This window comes from Tigriopus californicus, chromosome 10 (genome assembly GCF_007210705.1).
Source record: "Tigriopus californicus strain San Diego chromosome 10, Tcal_SD_v2.1, whole genome shotgun sequence".
Taxonomy (NCBI): domain Eukaryota; kingdom Metazoa; phylum Arthropoda; class Copepoda; order Harpacticoida; family Harpacticidae; genus Tigriopus; species Tigriopus californicus.
The window spans coordinates 4,331,334-4,349,697 of record NC_081449.1 but is presented as its reverse complement, the minus strand read 5'-3'; the positions used below and the strand labels follow the sequence as shown (position 1 = coordinate 4,349,697).

At 43.7% G+C, this 18,364-nt stretch overlaps 4 protein-coding genes across 5 annotated transcripts; 2 read left to right on the top strand and 2 right to left on the bottom strand.

Moving 5' to 3' along the window:
- Positions 1-324: 324 nt before the first annotated feature.
- Positions 325-3,158, top strand: LOC131888073 (zinc finger protein ZFP2-like). Its single transcript, XM_059236856.1, has one exon. It carries the CDS (start codon positions 853-855, stop codon positions 2,995-2,997), a length of 2,145 nt encoding a protein of 714 aa, XP_059092839.1. The 5' UTR covers positions 325-852; the 3' UTR covers positions 2,998-3,158.
- Positions 3,043-6,254, bottom strand: LOC131888074 (E3 ubiquitin-protein ligase RNF220-like). 2 transcript variants are annotated; one of them, XM_059236857.1, is made up of 2 exons: positions 6,048-6,226; positions 3,043-4,261 (listed from the first exon to the last, which is right to left on the bottom strand). In XM_059236857.1, the coding sequence occupies exon 2, from the start codon at positions 4,257-4,259 to the stop codon at positions 3,165-3,167; it is 1,095 nt and encodes a 364-aa protein (XP_059092840.1). In that variant the 5' UTR covers positions 4,260-4,261; positions 6,048-6,226; the 3' UTR covers positions 3,043-3,164. The 2 variants fall into 2 exon arrangements, with proteins under 2 accessions (XP_059092840.1, XP_059092841.1); XM_059236858.1 differs by lacking the exon at positions 3,043-4,261 and adding an exon at positions 4,263-5,394 and having other exon boundaries at positions 6,048-6,254.
- Positions 6,255-6,979: 725 nt separating this feature from the next.
- On the top strand, positions 6,980-7,605 carry LOC131887978 (small ribosomal subunit protein mS33-like). Its single transcript, XM_059236730.1, has one exon. The coding sequence runs from the start codon at positions 7,127-7,129 to the stop codon at positions 7,466-7,468; it is 342 nt and encodes a 113-aa protein (XP_059092713.1). The 5' UTR covers positions 6,980-7,126; the 3' UTR covers positions 7,469-7,605.
- A 1,365-nt stretch (positions 7,606-8,970) lies between these two features.
- Positions 8,971-16,411, bottom strand: LOC131889322 (twitchin-like). The gene is made up of 22 exons (XM_059238409.1): positions 16,352-16,411; positions 16,278-16,283; positions 15,855-15,942; positions 15,733-15,797; positions 15,422-15,658; positions 15,208-15,342; positions 15,100-15,138; positions 14,865-15,027; positions 14,663-14,802; positions 14,440-14,599; positions 14,103-14,372; positions 13,898-14,042; positions 13,603-13,834; positions 13,332-13,542; positions 12,950-13,261; positions 12,095-12,418; positions 11,559-12,028; positions 11,341-11,482; positions 10,376-10,696; positions 10,094-10,305; positions 9,365-9,519; positions 8,971-9,304 (listed from the first exon to the last, which is right to left on the bottom strand). Exons 1-22 carry the CDS (start codon positions 16,409-16,411, stop codon positions 9,238-9,240), a joined length of 3,954 nt encoding a protein of 1,317 aa, XP_059094392.1. The 3' UTR covers positions 8,971-9,237.
- Positions 16,412-18,364: the final 1,953 nt, after the last annotated feature.

The following is an 18,364-nucleotide window of genomic DNA, read 5'->3' as shown; positions in this document are numbered from 1 at the left end:
TTGAAAGTCCCCCAGGGACCTTGCAAAAATTTGTGATTACTGATTACTCATGATGAGTCGCCTTCTACTTATAGGATCCAATGTGCTCAAAAATGGTATTCACCATTCATTTAGAACCCCAAAGACCTTTTGGCCTACATCTTTTCAGTATGACACTTTTGATTGGCCTACCACCAATTTACAAAGCCGAAGCATAGGTTTATGCAAGAGTGCATGCTTTTATAAATCACAACTAACATTGAACAGCACAAAATGCTTCAGACTTTCTCCGCTAGAGTCCGAATCATGAAACTCCTGTTTTTCTTCATGACACACACATACACATCATCTTTCAGTCAGTCTAGCCGTTAGCCAGACGTCCGTACGTGCTGCTCTCTGTTCTTTTTACTAAGCGTGAACCAAGTGAACAACGATCTGTCTGGCCTCCTTCCCTTCTTCCTCCTCTTCTCCGTTCCCTGCTTCGTCTTCCTGAGTGTCTTGAGTGTCTTGGCTGGCCTCCTCGCCTCGTCTTCACGGATTGATCTGAGTAATGGGGCTCATTCATTGCCTCCAAGCTCGTCAGGTGGACATCCCATACATCCTTGTCCAATTCAGGCATCGCGTTGTTCCGGTGCTCCCTCCTCCCCTCCTCCTCTTTCTCTCTATGTTTATATGAAGATCAAACCTACCATATCGACCAAAGAGCCTGCCCGTCGCCATCGCCATCGCCATTCATGAATACCATGGAAAAAGCGCCCGCTCACCGTCTCCGGGTCGAGCCTCACGGTCGGTTATAACTGCCCGTGTGTCTCCAGGTTAGCCATTAGTCATTGGTTCCCCGCGTTTGGTTCAGTCTGTGATCTGTAGCCGTTCATGATGAACGTGGGTCACCCGTACTCTAATCACGGCGGGCATTACGCCGCCGGCTCCTCGTCTAATCTGGACTTTGTCGACTCGATCCTGCCCTTGGATTACAATGTGACAAGCCAGTACAGCTCTACATTCCACGGGCACGGTCTCAATCTGTCCACCAATCACGGACTAGACCTGACTTGTCCCAATTATGAAGGACTCAATCTGAGCGTGAGTCACACGGGTAATCACGGCTCGAGTGCCATCAATTTGGCCCATCGAACCGGATCTGCCCCCCACCCGCCCACTCAGCCACCCGGTCCCAATGTGGGACTGAATTTGACCGTTCAAAACGGGATCAACTTGAGTCGGGACACGAATCCCGACGGCAAAAGCCAGCCCACGCCAGCCACGGCTCAGAACCAGCCGTACTTCTACAATTCCAACCCGTGCAATGGGTACATCAATCTCACCCCGCAGAACCAACGGGTATATCAGAACCATCCTAGGTCTCATAGGGGTAAAAAGCCCTCGCAGATGTTTTCGCAAGCCTTTGAAGCCCCGTCGCAAGCCCAGAATTCGCCGCTGAATCTGGAGCAACATCGTGCATCCCCGTTGAATTTGACCAATGTTCACACGGCTACGGTCACGGCCGCCGCCGGCTCGAATGCCACGGGACCGCAGAATAGTTACGTTCAATCCAAAACGTATTACGAATCCATGATGGGCGGTGGATATAATGAGAGCAATATGTACACCATGTGTCCCAATCCCAACGGTTACGGCAACAACTTGGAGAGCCAACCCGCTTATGCGACCAATCAGCCCACCAACTACAACATGTACAATAACAACATGTATCAGCCCCAACCCTCAGGATTCTCGGCCAATACCGATGATAATCAAGGCACGCCCCTCATGACTTCGCAAGCCAGCGCGTCAACGGGCAAGAATGCCATGAACATGACTTGTTCAACCAACCTGGGATTCGGGAGTTTATCCACCAACAAGGTTCGCTTGTTTTGCTCGTCGTGCAATCACGAGTTCCAAAACACCTCCGCGTTAAACAAGCACATGGAGATCCACAACAACGTGAACTTGCCGACCAACGGCATGACTCAAACGTGCAGTGAGTGCAACATTCAGGTCAAGGATCAAGAGGCCTTGTATCATCATACCCAACGAGTCCATCCGTCGAATCCAGTGACTGTGACTTGCGCTCAAGCTAAACCCTCAACGTCGAATAATGAGGGTGTCATGACCATGATGAGTAGTGGAACCAACCCCGTGGGTCCTTGTCTGCACACAGACCCTGGTGGCACACTGATGGATCATACCACTTTAGACCCGAGCATTGATCCCAATCTTCATGTCCAACAGATGCAAGTCTCAGGAGATGAAGTCGGTGTGCTTGACGGAGATTTGACTGGCATTGTCTTGGAGACTGCTCCTATCAATAGCACGGGCAAATTGGACCCGCATGCTCCGACTGAGAGCTGCCTGGATTGCTCGTTAACGTTTTCCTCGGGTTTGGACCTGAGGAAGCACATTGATTTGGCCCATCAAGGCCGGCAGTGTCAGTTCCAGTTCCAATGCCATATCTGTGACCACTACTTTCCGGACAAGAGCGCCCTGAAGACCCATGTTGACGATCATAACAAAGAGAAGCCGTACAAGTGTGATAAATGTGGCGCCAATTTGAGCACCCAAGCCGGGTTGAATCGGCACATGAAACGCCACGAAACAAATTTCCCGCTCCACTGTCACGATTGCGGGAAAGGCTTTCACGAGAGACACGACCTTCAACGGCACGTCCAACGACACATCAAGTTGGGACTAGGGCCCAAATGTCAGAATTGTGATAAATCCTTCCCGAGCGAAAAAGTTCGGGACAAGCACAAATGTAAGGCTCCGCTCAAGAGTGCTCGCTATCCGTGCGAGTTCTGTGATTCTCGATTGGAGACCAAGATGGCGTGGGGCTATCATATGTGGAAACATACCAAAGACTCCAAGTACATCGTCATGTCCGAGGATGAGGAGCTGCCTTCCATCAAGGATCGAGCAGCACCGGCTTTGTCGTCGACCTCGTTTTCCTTCGATCGCCAACAGAGCAGCCTCTTTTCGGCCTCGAGCAAACTGTCATCGCTCGTGGCGACAAAGTCATAATAACTTACTACATAGCATACGTAACATAACAAAGAGGAAGACTGGTGAAGAGTTGTGAATTTGTCTTCGTTTCTAAAGGGTTTATACGTACGTAGATCAGAATGAATTGCATAAAGTAATGAATCACATCATACAATGATAATACATACAGTAGAAATGTCTCCACTTCATAGATATATTTTTCTTAAATCCTGCGGCGTCACTATCACTTTACATTGTGGGCAGAGCTTTTTGGCGCCCAAAGCCCGGAGCCAACATTGTTGGCAATGGACATGCCAGCAACACACGCTCACCAAGGGAGTTCGATACATATCCATACACACATTACACTTGGAGACTTGCTTCAAGGCCTGATTCTCCCGCTTCAAACAAGCCGCTTCACTTTCACCTGACCAAGTCGTGTCCTCATCCTCGTCATTCGAGTCGTCCTCTTTCGCTCTTGGAATCGGTATCATCTCCGTTTGGCCCAAGACTTTCTTTCGTAAGGCATTCCTTTCCGAGGCCTCGCTCTCGTTTTCGGCCTCCGGCAAAATGATATCAGCGTCTGTGAATTGAGCAGTCCCATAAGATCGCTCCACATTTTCCACGTCCAACTCCATGTCTTCATCGGCGTGGGTGATCGTCAAGAATCCGGCTCCTCGAAGACCGCCTTGAATAAGCGAAGTGGCTCGAACTCTAGTTTGGCCTGCCCACTCGTACTCCTCGAAATCATTGGACGTGTCCACATCGACGTCCTCGTTCTCATCGTCGAGTCTGTCTTGAGATTGGGGAGGGACGCGAAGACACGCCTCTAAATGCTCGTGGAGCCTTTGCTCCTCTGACAAATCGCTTTCATCCGGTGCGGGTTGGACCATTTGCTCACAGCACGGGCAACGAAGTGGGCGTGAGTGGTCCACGGTTTGAGTCCCATTGGTGGAGGCAGGCAAGGCTTGTCGACTCTCTCGGCGGAATTGGATTCGCTCAAAGGCTTGGCGTCTCACCCGACCCAAAGAGTGGCGATTGGGAAAGTCATGTGGGTTCTTCTTGACCCTAACTTTCTCTAAACGAGAGAGCTCGTGGGCCAAATGTCCTTGGTAATGCCATTCCAAGGAATCGCCATCTTTCAATTGGATGCCACAAAACTGGAATTGACACACTAGAGGGCATGTGAGGGAGGATGAGAGTCGATTGAGGTCCAATTTACGTTTGCGCAATTGTCGAGAAGGCTCCTCGGGCGATTTGTCATCCTCCGGATTAGCCTTTACTTCAAGTGAAGGCGACATATCTGGAACAATAAAGAGTTGACAATTATTATCAGGCAAGTAATTGCTCAATGAGGGCACATTCAGCCTTCATTTGGTGTTTATTAAATAAGCTCCGTAGAGAGCGATATCTTTCCGGAATGTTGATATCACAAAGGGTCTTCAATTTGCGCAAGCACATTGGGCACAACAACATGGGTTGCCTGAAATCCTCCTCCAAATGTCCGGATCCGTTCATGCAACAAGCAAAATGAATACAATGATCGAAGCCGAGAAGATGGCCCAACTCGTGAACGATCAGCTTCAAACTGCGCACCAAGACCAAATGCTTTCGCCATTCAATATTGGTTGAGGTAGGTCCGGATTCCTTGATTTCATGCCAGAATTCCGACGAAAATATCAGCGCCGGATCGTAGCGGGCAAAGCTGAAAACTGCCACGCGATCATTTCCCGAGGCCAAACCCGCCACAAAGAGATCCGGGTTACCTTCATACAAATCGAACATGGTCACGGATATCATGGCCAGGGCATCTTTGGGCAGAAATCTCTTTAAATCTCGCAATAGCTTCGGACAATGCCATTGAACACGATCGCCTTCTTGGCGGAATTTCAGTTTGATTTCTGCGAGTCTGGAACTTCGTTTGCGGTTTCCACTTGAGCCTTTAAGGAGGGTGATAATCCGATCCGGCACTTGAAGGAACCAATCCAAGGCGGTCCGTCTGACTAGTTCTAAGGTGCCTAAGTATTCAACCGGCACTTGAAGATAGGCGCTCGCAAATTCCGTCAAATCCTGGCCTTGTGGTGCAATAGGGCTTTGACATTGTCCCAATTGAAGAAGATAAATCCGCCCTTGGGGATATTTGGTCTTCAAACAGGATCGTTTGGGTTGGAACTCGTCCAAATATCCGGATACCTTGGTCGAGCTCAACCACGGGTTGTCATCCAGAAACTCGACATAAGTCTGCCCTTCTTCACAATACTGAGCCAACCAATCGTTTGAATCTTGAGGCTGAGGAATGGCTTCAAACGGAGATCGAGGACGGAACCACTTGAGCTGGCTCAGCGGTTCCGTGTCAAGATCTCCGATGGCTTCGATCTGGTCCCGACTACTGGGGCGTTTGAAGCCCCGAACGAAGGGAATGCTCATGGTGCGTTACTATTAACAAAAAATCCGTCACCTAATGATTGACTACGTCATACTCAGACAATGAGATGGTACCTCATTTGCTGGAGATTAGGACACATTGTTTCAACGTGTATATAAGGATGGTGAAGGTCATTTAAATCGTTTGAAATCACTCGAGGTTAAGTTTCCAAAATTTGGATCTCCAACTTAATGGTGGAGCATAACGTCTATGTACAACTGAAGCGGCGGTTGGTCCATTCTGTTGCCCCATTCATGGAGCCTTTTGGCTTTGTTTCCTCTCCTTCATAATTCAACCAATGTTGATATGTTGTCAATTCACATCCATCTTTCTTGCCTTGACTTTGCAAGTGCACAATGCCCCTCATGTATAACTTTAAGGTGTCAAAGATTGGCATCCGACAATGCACGAGAAGCAAAATCGTGGAACTTCAAATATGTTTCCATTTTATCAGTGTTTTTATGATAAAAAAAGAAATTTATGTAGGGATCAATTCCGTTTCTAGATATTATCTGGGAACCATCAACGAGTTTAAATCAACTCTAATCCTCAGATGATCGAGATATTCCTGGATTTTTTGTTCCACAATCGTCTTAGTTTTTATTTATGCTTGCAAGAGACATCTCCTCCATCCTTGGATGGATTAGCGTAGGTCAAGTCTCACCTCAACCAAAGAGTGAATTAGGTGGACATGGAGGCTGGACTCATGACGAACGGCGGCTTCAAAATGGAACGGCCCCGTCGGATGGCCGAGATCCAATTGGATTTGTCACTTGTTCCAGGTCAGTGTTGCAACTTGCGATGATGATGTTTCACTCGATAGCTTGTGTTGGATTGGACTAGAGGCACACTAGAGGGCCCTCTAGATTGGACTGAGAGGAATAGTTGATACTGGAATTCTAAATCTAGCTTATGACTTGATAAACTGAATTCATTGCGTCATATCAGCCAAAATCAGCTCAACCGATCATTACTTCAACTTTAGAAGAGCAATATTATGGCTAGGGATAGATCAAACAGAGGCAATCACAATTTTATGGGTATTATAATTCATCAAAAAAGCCGCTTTATTTCATGATGACTTTTGTGAGGCCAACCACATGGCAAGTATTTTAACTGCTCTCTATGTGAAGCTTACAAAAGCATGAAAATCAAGCCATATTGGCAATATTTGTATGATAATCAGTGTACCTCTAGCTTTTCAGCCATGATCAATGCATAATCCTCGTTTCAGCTGTGAAGTTCCCGATTCTGAAACTCGAAAACGCTCAAACTGTTTAAGGTAAGGATCTAACGCCCAACAATTTGGTTAATTCTATCATCACTGTCATTCCCCACTTATTGAATTGTTTTAGTGTAGTCGTGTCATTCGCTTGATGTGAGTCCGTGTTCATGTCGGCGGAATCGTCCCCGGCTCCGGCTGCCAAACCCAAGACCTCGTCCTTGGTCATCTTACGGGACGAGACCCGTCCCTGTCACGGCCTTCGCGTGGACTTGAAGCGCTGCCTTTTAGAAACCGATTGCTGCGTGGTCGAGCGCAAAACGCCTCTGAGTTGTCTCCGAGAAGGCAAAGTGCCTACCGAATGCATGGCCTTGAGTAACGCCTTCTACGAATGTAAAAGAGGTCTCCTGGATATGCGAAGCCGCTTTAGAGGCCGTAAAGGATACTAAGGATACACACACTGATTTTTGATTGTCCAGAAGAACATCCATCCTCCCCCCCGCCCCCCCCCTGTGCTAAATATGGCTACCCGACGTTTCTTGGAGTACACCCGCAATCTTCATCCGGATTACTTACGTCGCGTCAAGTTTTTGCGCGACTCGATTTTCGGCCAAGTGCGCCGTCCGACCTCGAAGAATTCGCTGCGAGTGGTCAATATGTTGGCTCGTCGACCCATGCAAGACCGACCTGAGCTCGTGCGCTATTATCCCGCTCACGATGAGACGCAAAAGCTGATGACCCAATTGCGGGATTATGGTCTGTTCCGTAATCAGCACGAAGACTTCAAGGACGAGATGGAACGTCTCCGATTATTGCGCGGGAAGCCCCGGAAACAATGGCGACGACCTTGGTTGGAAAAATGACGCGATCCTGTAAATGGCCATGGACCAAGAGGAGTGATAAGAACTAGTGGGCAGTGTTGATTTATAGTCGGTCCAGGAGTTACGTTCTTACTCACATTAGTAGCTCGGCCTGATGAAATAAAGATATTCAGATCCCACGTTCTTTGTTCCACTTGAGGCAGATAGAATGAAGAACGATTGACTCAGAACCGCTGGAATTGGCTGAATATTGGACTGACAGTCTTTTCTTTGTTACTAACATGAAACACTCCAATGTGGACGGGGATGCTTGGGTGTAGCTTAACAGTTTGAAAGCCAGTGAATGGTCTACGTACGTTTGCCTTTAAATGAGACGGATTGCAGATCGTTGGCATTATGCATTTCAATTTTCAGCTTGATCGACCGACGGGATCCAAAGCTATCAACTCTAAAAACGCTGTGCATAATTTTGCACAAAATGAAGTGGGTCATTGAAGCAGAAGAAGATGACTTCATGACCATTTTGGGGGATATCCCTTCAGCTTTTAAGGCTTGATAACTCCATGTGAAGGGATTAGGTTTCGGTTCCAAGTCATTTAGCCTTGAAAGAATTTTTTTCCTATTTTTACAATGCTTTTCTCAAAACCGGAGGAAAGTGTTTTGCTTAATGTCATGAGTTGTATATTGGTTCGTTATTACGAGACCTCGGGAAAAAAGGGTTAAACAGGAAAACGCTTTGAAACTTTTTCAGGCCGAAAACAAATTTTGAGCCAAATTTCCAACTTTCACCTTTTTTGACATTTTTTCACTTTCTCGTCCCTTCCTCGACTTTTTCTCACTGTATTTCAAATTCTAGGGCATTCTTTTCCTTTCTATTGTCATTAAGGGCCCTTTTCCGTCTCCTTCTTAACTTGTCGTTCCTTGTTTGGAACCTTTTTATTAACTTCTGTGCAGCATGATCAGATGAAGGATCAACTCCTCAGCCAGAGCTTATTTGCCATTTTTTGTTTGGCTTTTCACTGGCTTCACTAACCGTCGCAAAGAATGTAATCCCCGTTATAATTGCATTGAAAGATTATAATTTGACTAGGTGTAGCCCTTCAACTTAAAAAATTATTTGTTCTGCCAACGAATTGAATATATCAAATTTAGCTCTTTTCTCCGGTTTGGGTAAGTCTGCAAAAAAGAGAGAGCTTACAACTCCCGTGATGGGTTTGATCTGACCTAAAACTATTTTGTGAACAAAAGCACACCACCAACAAAACAGTAGGCTTCGGAAAAGAGTCAATTGTTTAACATGACATCTGTATCAACTGAAAACATGTCCTGATGTTGTACAATGCAAGAAAAAATGTTTAATTTCTCGTGAACTCAATGGATATCCTATTAAATACTGTTGGGTGGCTAGATTTTGTAACAATAAAAATGCAGCAAAGAGGCTAAAAGGAGCTAGGAGGTAGGAAAAGGAGCTTCCTGTAAAAGAAAAATGACAATGGAAAATGTAGTCGATATCTGCTTTGATGTGCAAGGTACCCTACACAACGAAAACAACTGACATTTTATTCGTACAACTAAGTACAATCAAGTGAACACTTGATAAAAGTCGATTGTTTTTACTAGATAGTTTATATTTCAACATATTTTAAAAGCCATGACGGTTTTTGGCGATCAGTGACAAAAGTGAAAGAAGCAGGAACTTAAGCACTAAACAAGACAGAAACACAGAGCGAAACACATACTGGGAGCGACATAAATATCATATCATTGACCAAGTGGAATTTCAAGTTCATAGGAAAGGTAACGACCAAATCTCAAAGATTTGGCGGCGGATCGCCAAAATCGACCATCAGAATTTGCTGAGCGCTTAACTCATTGTGCCTACAAAGAACAGAAAATACTTAAAGGTGGTCGACGTATGATTGCTTTCACTATGCTCACCTGAAGCCTGCGGAACAAGTGCATCCTAAAGTACCATGCTTAAACATATCGCACTTCCCATCATCCATCTGATCCAGAACAATCAAGTCCAAGTCGATTTGATCAGATCCGTTGCGGTTTTCAGCCACCAGGGTGTAGGTTCCGGCATCGTGCATCTGCAAAAAAATTAGCTTGACTTCTGTGTCATGTGGTCTAATGGTCTGATTCAGTATTCCCAAGAGCGTTCATTCACGGTGGATCGTCTCTTGTGTAACATTTCTTTCAAAATTATCATTGACTACTCTCTTAATCTAGAATTTGATAGACCGAACCGGATGGCTGTCAATTATATCTGGAAACATGCACCTATTTGAAATTACGTCGTACTTGGTGTTGTTATGAAATTCGTAACGGGTCGGAAAGTAACAAGGTATGATTTTTGTCTAGTTTCTTTTCAGTTGAAATTTTTGGCCAAAATAAGTTACGAAAGCGTTGAGATGAGGTTTTGTTTATTGCTTTAACCACCCGACATTAGACTTGATGATCAGGGGTATGAGCGATATTGTATCACAAGAATGTGGATTTGACAAATAAGATCTTGAAGCATTCCTTCATTTCTATGAAAGTCTTTGGAAACAAGCCGTTCTTTCAATAAAACAAAAGTATCAGGAGAACAACCACGAGGACACCGTAGAGCTTGGACCATGTTAGGTACCTACCTAACATGATACAAGGAACAAAAAACCTTACTTGCGAGCGGAAGACTTGAAGCATGGCGGTGGCTCCCCCTTGATATTCATCCGTTGCAATGATGTATTCATCCGAATTGTGCAAGCGTTGTCCCCCTTTAAACCAAGAAAATTGCGGTGGAGGTTCTCCTTTGACCTTGATGTGCCAAATGGCAGATCGGTGAACCCTCACGGATTTGGAGCCGGCTGCTCCCTTGTCAATCATTGGACGGACTGAAAATAAACCAATCGAACATGCCAGATTCTGAGCCAGTGGGTTGGCGTTGACGAAACAGAAACATACGATTCTTATGGCGGCAGAGATGAGGCTTTGTCTCTGCACTTGGTGAGGACTCTCCAGCCTTATTAGCTGCCAAAACACGGAATTGATACCATTTTCCTTCACTCAATCCGGGTACACGAGCCTCTAGCTCGTCGATCCTGGCCTCGCAATTCTTGCTATCTGTTACGAGGGCATCAAACCAGCCCCCAAATTTGTCCTTCTTCTGGATGATGTAATGAGTGATGGGACGCCCTCCATCATCCAAGGGTTTGTGCCATTTTAGCGTCACCGATTTGTTGTCAAAATCCACAATCTCGGGATCACGGGGTGCAGAGGGGGGATCTAGAGAATATGAGTATACAGCGAGTTGCTTTGACTTCTAATATTTGGAGATTACAGAAAGCAAGAAAAGTTTCAGCCTGAAACTTAAAAAAAAAAAGTTCCCCGCATAGTGCCTCCATGAGTGCAAATGTTTTTCGGGTTCGAAATTCTAGGCTTTGTTTCAACGAGGAAGATGTGAAAAGGCAACGAATTAGGTGCATCATCTAGAAAATTCATGAGGACAAGGTGAATGTTGCGTCACAATGTACAAAATGTGTATTTGTCAGTTCCGTGTTCTAGGTGCTTGTAAAGCAGGTTAGAACAACCCAACATTTCTGTTCAAACTTCCAATAGTTTTAATTTGTCACGGGAAAAAAGAAATCAAGGTACGCTCAATTATGTTCAAACTTGACAAGCAGGAATCAATGACAATAATTCAATATTTTGTTGAGCACCAACAAAATGACTTCATATAATTATGATGCCTTACTTTTTGTATCAACAACTATCGGAGGTTAATTGTTGCACGCAAAAATAGGGATAATTTTTTTAAAGCTTTTTCTCCCAGTTTTGGCATTTTTTTCTTCCTTGAAAGTAACATTTCATAGCATAAAACATCACTTTCAAATCTGTGCTCTAGCAATGTCATCTTGGCATCAACTTACTGTAAGGATTCTCGGCTTTGATTGGATCTCGGGTTCGTATGGGCAGGGACAAGCCTTCCTTGTTAATAGCGTACACTTCAAACTGATAAAGATGCCCAGGCTTGAGTCCTTTTATCATAGCATTGGTGGTATTTCCCGTTGTCTGTAAAAAAAATATCCATGTGTTCACAAAGAAACCTACCGACTCAAACTATCACTCATAGGACTCAGTCAACCACCTCAGCCACGCTGATCCATTCACCACTTCCTTCCACATCGACCATTCGAACTTGATAACCTGTGATTGGTGAGCCTCCGTCATCTTCCGGTGGGGCCCAAGACAATTTGATGTGTTCGGCTCGGACCTCATCCGGTCTGAGATTCCTCGGCTTTTCCGGCACATCCAGGACATTCACGAATCCAGTAGCTTCAAAAGTGCCTCCTTCACAAATCAGGCGGATCTTATAATGACCGGCGTCGGTTGCGCGCTCAGATTTAGTGACGGTGACTACGGTGTTTCTCTCGCAATATACGGTCTTTTTGCCGAAATTTTCGATAGCAATGCGATCATCGGACTTCAAGACCACTCCATTGCGCTCCCAAACAACGGTTGGAGGAGGTTCACCCCCGTACCAAATGTCATAACGGAATGTCCGACCTTTCTTGATGGTAATGTCGTACATGCCGGGTTGATGGAGGAATGGTTTCACTGAATCGGAGGAAATTGGTGTTAACAATTGATTAAATCCTCCTTAACGAAAACTCCATGTCTTACAGAATCTCGTTTTGGCAATTATTGACTCTGATGGGTCTGACGGAAGGGATGGACCACCCTTGTTGATTGCCTTTATTCGGAATTGGTATTCACATCCTTCAATTAGGCCGTCACAGGTGCCATGAATCATACCGCCCATGTTCTTGACCTGATCCACTGTCAAGACCTTTCCCGTTTGCCAAAGACCCATGTTCTTCTCCATGTATTCAATTTCGTAGTGGGTGATTTCCGCTCCTCCATCACTTTCTGGAGGGTCCCAAGCCAAATCACAGTGATCGGGGCCCCAGTCCTTGATCTGAGGTGTACCTGGTTTGTCAGGTTCATCTGAATTGGGAAAGATTTTGGTGATCACAGGGGTTGGAAAAATATGTAGCGACTTTCTTAATTTCTAGGATTTCAAGAAGAACTAAAGTACCAGTATATGTTTAGCTTTCATCTTTTTTTTTCTCTTTGGAGTGTTTAAGAATTCATTTTGCACACATTTTCCTTCTAATGACAAGAATCATTCAATAATTTCTGAAAATCCTCGATAACAAGTCATTCCAAGCTCAAAACGTTATTTTGCCATAAGCACCTCACCTGAAATAGAATATATCTTCATTCAACCCAAAAAAAACTTCATTACGCTATTTTTCTATCCTAATTATCTACTCATTCTTGTGCTTTCACATTCACATACTATTTAGCCTTTGTTAAGGCAGTTACCTCCTATGGTTGGACTTTCTGGGAGACTAGCCATATCAGGTTTGCTGTTTTGAACCAGCCTGTTCTTGTAACTTACATATTGCATTTCCTTGATGTACATTTTTGCTCAATTTTACAACTAACTTAAGAAGAGACAAAACAATTAGTTACCCCAGGGATCCTTGATAAGAATATCAGCGCCAAGCATTTCGCACGCATCTGATGGGCCGATCTTATTAAGGGCCCTCACTCGGAATCGATACTTATGCTTGTTTTCCAGGCCTTCACATTTGATTTGTCGTTCTCCTCCGGTGTGGGTCTTAGCACAAGTCTTCCATTGACCTCCAGCACTCACATCCATGGCCTCGATCACGTAGTTCTTAATTTCAGTACCCCCGTCATCCACCGGGGGAGCCCAATGAACCACACAATTGTCATGGAACACGTCGGTTACCGTGCATTGTTCCGGTGGGGTGGGTTTATCTAGTGATAGTGGGCTTCAATTTGAAAACTTTTCTGTTCACATTCAAAGGTCGATCAATCAATTACTTACCCATGATATTGACTTCGATGTCCCGACTGTCTTCGCCTTGCCCATTCCTCAGAATGACGGTATAAATACCCGATTTCTCCCGCTTTGGATTGTTGACTGAAAGGCTGATGTTGCCATCCTGCAGGTTCAGATTGATGTCTTGTCCCACTCGAAGCTCTTTTCCATCTTTCATGACAATCACTTCTAGCTCACTTTGTTGGGTACCATCCACCTGTATCGAAATCAGATGTTTACCTTTCCGTTTATTTTGTGACTTACTTTCTAACATTACTTGGAAGGGGACATCCCAATTGCAATGCTTATTGGCCACTCCAACAACTGGTCCAACTCGTCCAATTTCAGGCCTCTCCTCGCCTTTGGCCACGTGGAAAGTACACGTGGTTGAGAGCATTTCATCGCCATAATTAGATGGAGTACGGGCCTCAATTACACCATCATCCAGCATTGAAATCTTGTTCACAATCAACTGATGACGGCCTTTTTCCAATTTCTTGATCTCAACCCTATAACATGTCAATCCCAAACGTTGGTCTCGTGGACTAAACTTGTGGCTCTCTTTGACCTACCGACTGTCGTTTCCTGCAATTTTTTGACCTGCAATGAAAAATTCCACCGGGGCATCTGGATCTTTCACTTCAATTGTGAATGAGGCTGCCTCTCTTTCGATGACGTCAGTTGACAGTGGGAGGCCAGTAATGAACCTATTTGCATCTACAAAAAAGGCCAAAAGGCGTTCTCCAAGGTACAAAACAAACTCCTTTAGAAACTCACGCGCCACTTTCAGATGGCAACTGGCTTTATCCATGATTGATTCCACGGTGATTTCACCCGCATCCAGGAGAAGGGTATCTTTGAAAACAAGCTTACGCTTCAGTCCATCCGATATGATTTGAACCCTTTTATCATCAGGAGTGATCTTCTTTCCGTTTTGATACCAAGCCACCTCACAATCATCAGCTTCGCAATTGATCTCAAAGGCGGCCTCCTGATGTTCAACCACATTCTTACTCTTCAACTTGCTGGTGAACTTGTGAGGATATTCTATTAAGGGATTCATTACATTCGAGTCCATGTTACTTGTGGTACAGTATTAGATTTATGATGATACCCTCGATGTTTAAATTGCAGATGATTTCAGATTCCTCTCCATCTTTGACGAATTGTTGAATTTCGCATGAATATCTGCCAGCATCTTCCAATTTGCATTTTCTTATGGTAAGTTGAGTGCGGTCTTCCTCCATCAAGAGCTGGTATCTACTGTCCGCAAACTAAAAAAACCGACCCCAATTACATCAAAACTTTCTTCGGTGATGCGAGTAAAAACGACTTACAGAGATGGGTTTGCCATCTTTCATCCATTTCAGCTTAGCTCCTCCGTAGTTCAATTGACAAGATAGCTTGATTGATCGGTTCGTAAATCCTGTTAGCTCTTCTTTAAACTTCTTAACGAAATAGAATTCCGGATCCGCATCTAAACAATAAAGCTCCTCTCTACAGTTCCTTGGAGTCCATGCTCAATTTTCCATCACAAACCTTTCACATCCAAAGTTCCACCACAGAAGTAATGGTCCTTATCGATTTTAACGACCAAATTATAGCGCCCTTGATCTTTTACGGTTGGATTCAAGATCGTCAAGTTGTAAGTATCCCCTTTTTGTGTCCATTGGTATTTGTGGGCATCTTCTTTATACAGTTCCTACGAATGAATAAAAACTGATTTCAAAATTAACATTCTAATGGAAGTTAATGCGAAAACCTATCATCTTACCAATCCATATTCAGTTGAACGGAGGTCTTTGTACGAGTCCTTGAAAAAAAATCATAGCATGTGCATTTGCTTCTCTTAGAAGTTCCAAGTGGTCAAAGTAAGTCTTACATTGCTCCTATAGTACCACTTTCCTTTTTTCTCTTTCTCTGATAATCGAGCAGTGAAGGTAGCAGATTCACATTTCCCCTCTTGAACCTGAAGGTCCACGGGTTTCTCTATCCATTCAATGGTCTTGACAATAACCTGCTCCCAAGTACGAAAGATGTAGCATTATTTGGTTGGTTTTTCATACCACTATTGTATGTATCTTTGGTGTGACAACCTTCTTTTGCTTCACTTTCCGCTTCAGTAGCATGGCTCGAAAGTCCATCCCACCTTCAACGGTAACGAAGAACTTGAATTCAAAGTCAATTTCTCCTTGTGTGCTTGTGAGGACACATCGGTAGCCTCCTTCCTCTTCTTGGCGACATTCTCGAATTCCGAGGATAACTTGGTTGTGCCCATCCCCTCCATTGGTCCAGCTCTTGTAGCGAGGCTCTACATTCAAGTCCTTGAAACCCTTGACCGAAGAATGGACCAAAACTGAATCATTTATTCTGTTTAGTGTTGAAATGGAAGTTATGGTGTGTGTACCTTGAAAAATTGTACTTTAGGTGCAGGTGTGCCTTCCACATCGAAAAAGATGAAAGCAGTTTCTCCTAAGATTTGGAGAACGATAAAATATGAAAAGTGTTACTTATATCTATTAATCTCACCTTCATTGGCACTGTGTTTGTCATTAGGTTTGATAAATTTTAACTTCTTGCCCTTATCCCTCAAAGGAACCGATTCATTTTCCCAATCCTACAAGGAAAAATGGCATCATTACATCTATTGTCCGAGAGATGACGGGTATGTCTCTTCTTGAAGAGATTTGTTGAACCGCCAGATAAACAGCTATATTTTTCAGTACTTTCTCTCTCCTTCTACCCTTGTAGCCATACACAAATAAGATGAATAAATTTTGCTGACTTCAGCAAATCTGCTCAAAGTGGGAGCAGTCATAAATTCATTCACAGCCTTGATGACTGATGGATGTTCAGCTCAGATGGACATCAAATCCAGAGTACCTTTCACATGTCATAACGTGGCTAGCTTAGGAATCCACGTCATCCTCTCTCAAGAATTAAGTGTCTTACCCAAGTCTGAAAATGAGGGAAAGTTTCGATATTAGATATGATTTTGATGATCGGCTGCAACTCTTTGACATTACCTGTTCTTCGGCTTCTCCATTACTCGGAGGTTCATTAGAGGTGGAACTCTTTCTCCGCATTTCCTATTGAAGGGTTAAGATAAAAGTAAGCCATCTTTGAATCTATTGTAGACAAGAAACATTTATTACCGTTTTTCCTCCCCCACCCCCGGAACTTCCTCTTCGATCCCCCATCTTGACCTTGGTTCCAAAAACAGTGGTTTATAGAAAGGTCTTGATAAGTGTAATAATATGTTTGGAATCATACGCACCTGGATTTGCTAGCTTAGAATGTTGTAGACTATACAAGAACTGACATACAAATGTAACACCCTCTCCACCCCACCAAAGGTGGATCGGAAAAACCTGAGCAGTGAGAACGCAAACCTCCAGATATGATCAAGTGGATTCTAGGCTCGGAGGCTCATACAAGATTTACCTTTTTGGTGGAGTGGAAGACCCTGCTTCAATTCGGGAGCAATCGTCACTGAGAAGGTCTTGACACTTCAGAGGTCTTAGTCTTAGTGCGTGGGTTCTGGACGGGGGCACATCATCAAGGTACGAGATATTTCAGACCTCAAGACATTCGCTCTCCAATGAACGGCAGTCCATGGGACTGACCTCCTACGAGTTGAAAGGAGGAGGATAGCCTCAAAATCAACGTAGAAGTATTCAGCAAGCACATGTCCCACTTGAGCCGTCAAAGCAGTGAGTGCTAAATGTTTTGGGATCAATATTGGCACGATGATGCGCACCTTAACATGGTACACAGTTCTCTCCGATTGATGTATTATTGACATGGGCCTAATTTGTATCTGTCGTGCAAAAGTGCGTCATAAAAGAGGCAAGATATATGTATTGAGATCTCTTAGAAATGCTGACCGAAACATTCGACAACGTACTAGGTATTGCATAACATTGAAAACCGAGTAATAAATCAATACTTTAGCCCAATTGAAATGCACGTGTTATTGATAACAGCTGACTTTTTTATCTGAGCTTTAAATCCCTCGCCTAGTTGAAAGAAAACTCGAATATATTTCAATATTTTGCATAAAAACCAATAGATAACTAAAAAATCTTGAAGATTTGTCAATTTTTTTCAAAATGTGTCAAATACTGCCAAAATCATTGTCTCAGCTATTTCAAATGTGAGTAAGTGTCTCCAAATTAATTAGGGTCCAAGTTGTTTTTATTCTTTTTTTTTCAATTCTTTTTAACGATGATAAAGCAACCATTCCATGTGAACTCATGGCTCTTTTAAATTATGTGCAGATTTTTTTAGGAAAAAGTAACAACTTTCTGGATAGAGATCAAATTTTGCTTTCACTTTAGACATTTTGATAAAACTGAAGTGCACGATGTAACAAAGAAATATATTTCCCGCTGTTTATCAGTTGAAGCTGCATTTTTAATCGCATTACCAAACGTGATAGTTGTATATGTTTCCATTTCAACACGTTAATCTTTAAAGTTGCTATCGTATCGTTTCTGGTTGCTCTTACAATTAGCCCGAAATTACTAGCAATGATTCACGTCTAGACTTCTCAATTCTTAAATGCCAATTAAAATTTAATAGTTGAAAAATTCTGGGCAATGGCTACGCATCTCATCAATGTGCCAGAAATTCAGTAGACATAATTTGCAACATTTTTGGGCTTCCAGAAAGCGACAAATATGATGTCTATCCTACTATCGGTTTACTTTTTAAGAGGGCCAGTCCCAAAACCAATAATCTTACAAAATCAAAAAGTGTTGACAAATCAAATCATACCTATCTCATTTTGTCCGCCATAACAGCCTTTTTATTACCAAATTATGGCGCTTTTAAACAATTAAACTTATCTGATCACAGAAAGCAACACTTTTTTTGGATTTGGGGTGCTAGGGTCCATTTCCAAATTCTGACGTGTAGTGTAATGTCTGGTATCAGTTGTGGCCAATATTCCTAACACAGTTCATGCCCATCCAGGGTGTTGGCATCTAAACATTCCTTGTTGGGAAAAAACGGGGAGGAGATTTCCACCGGGAACC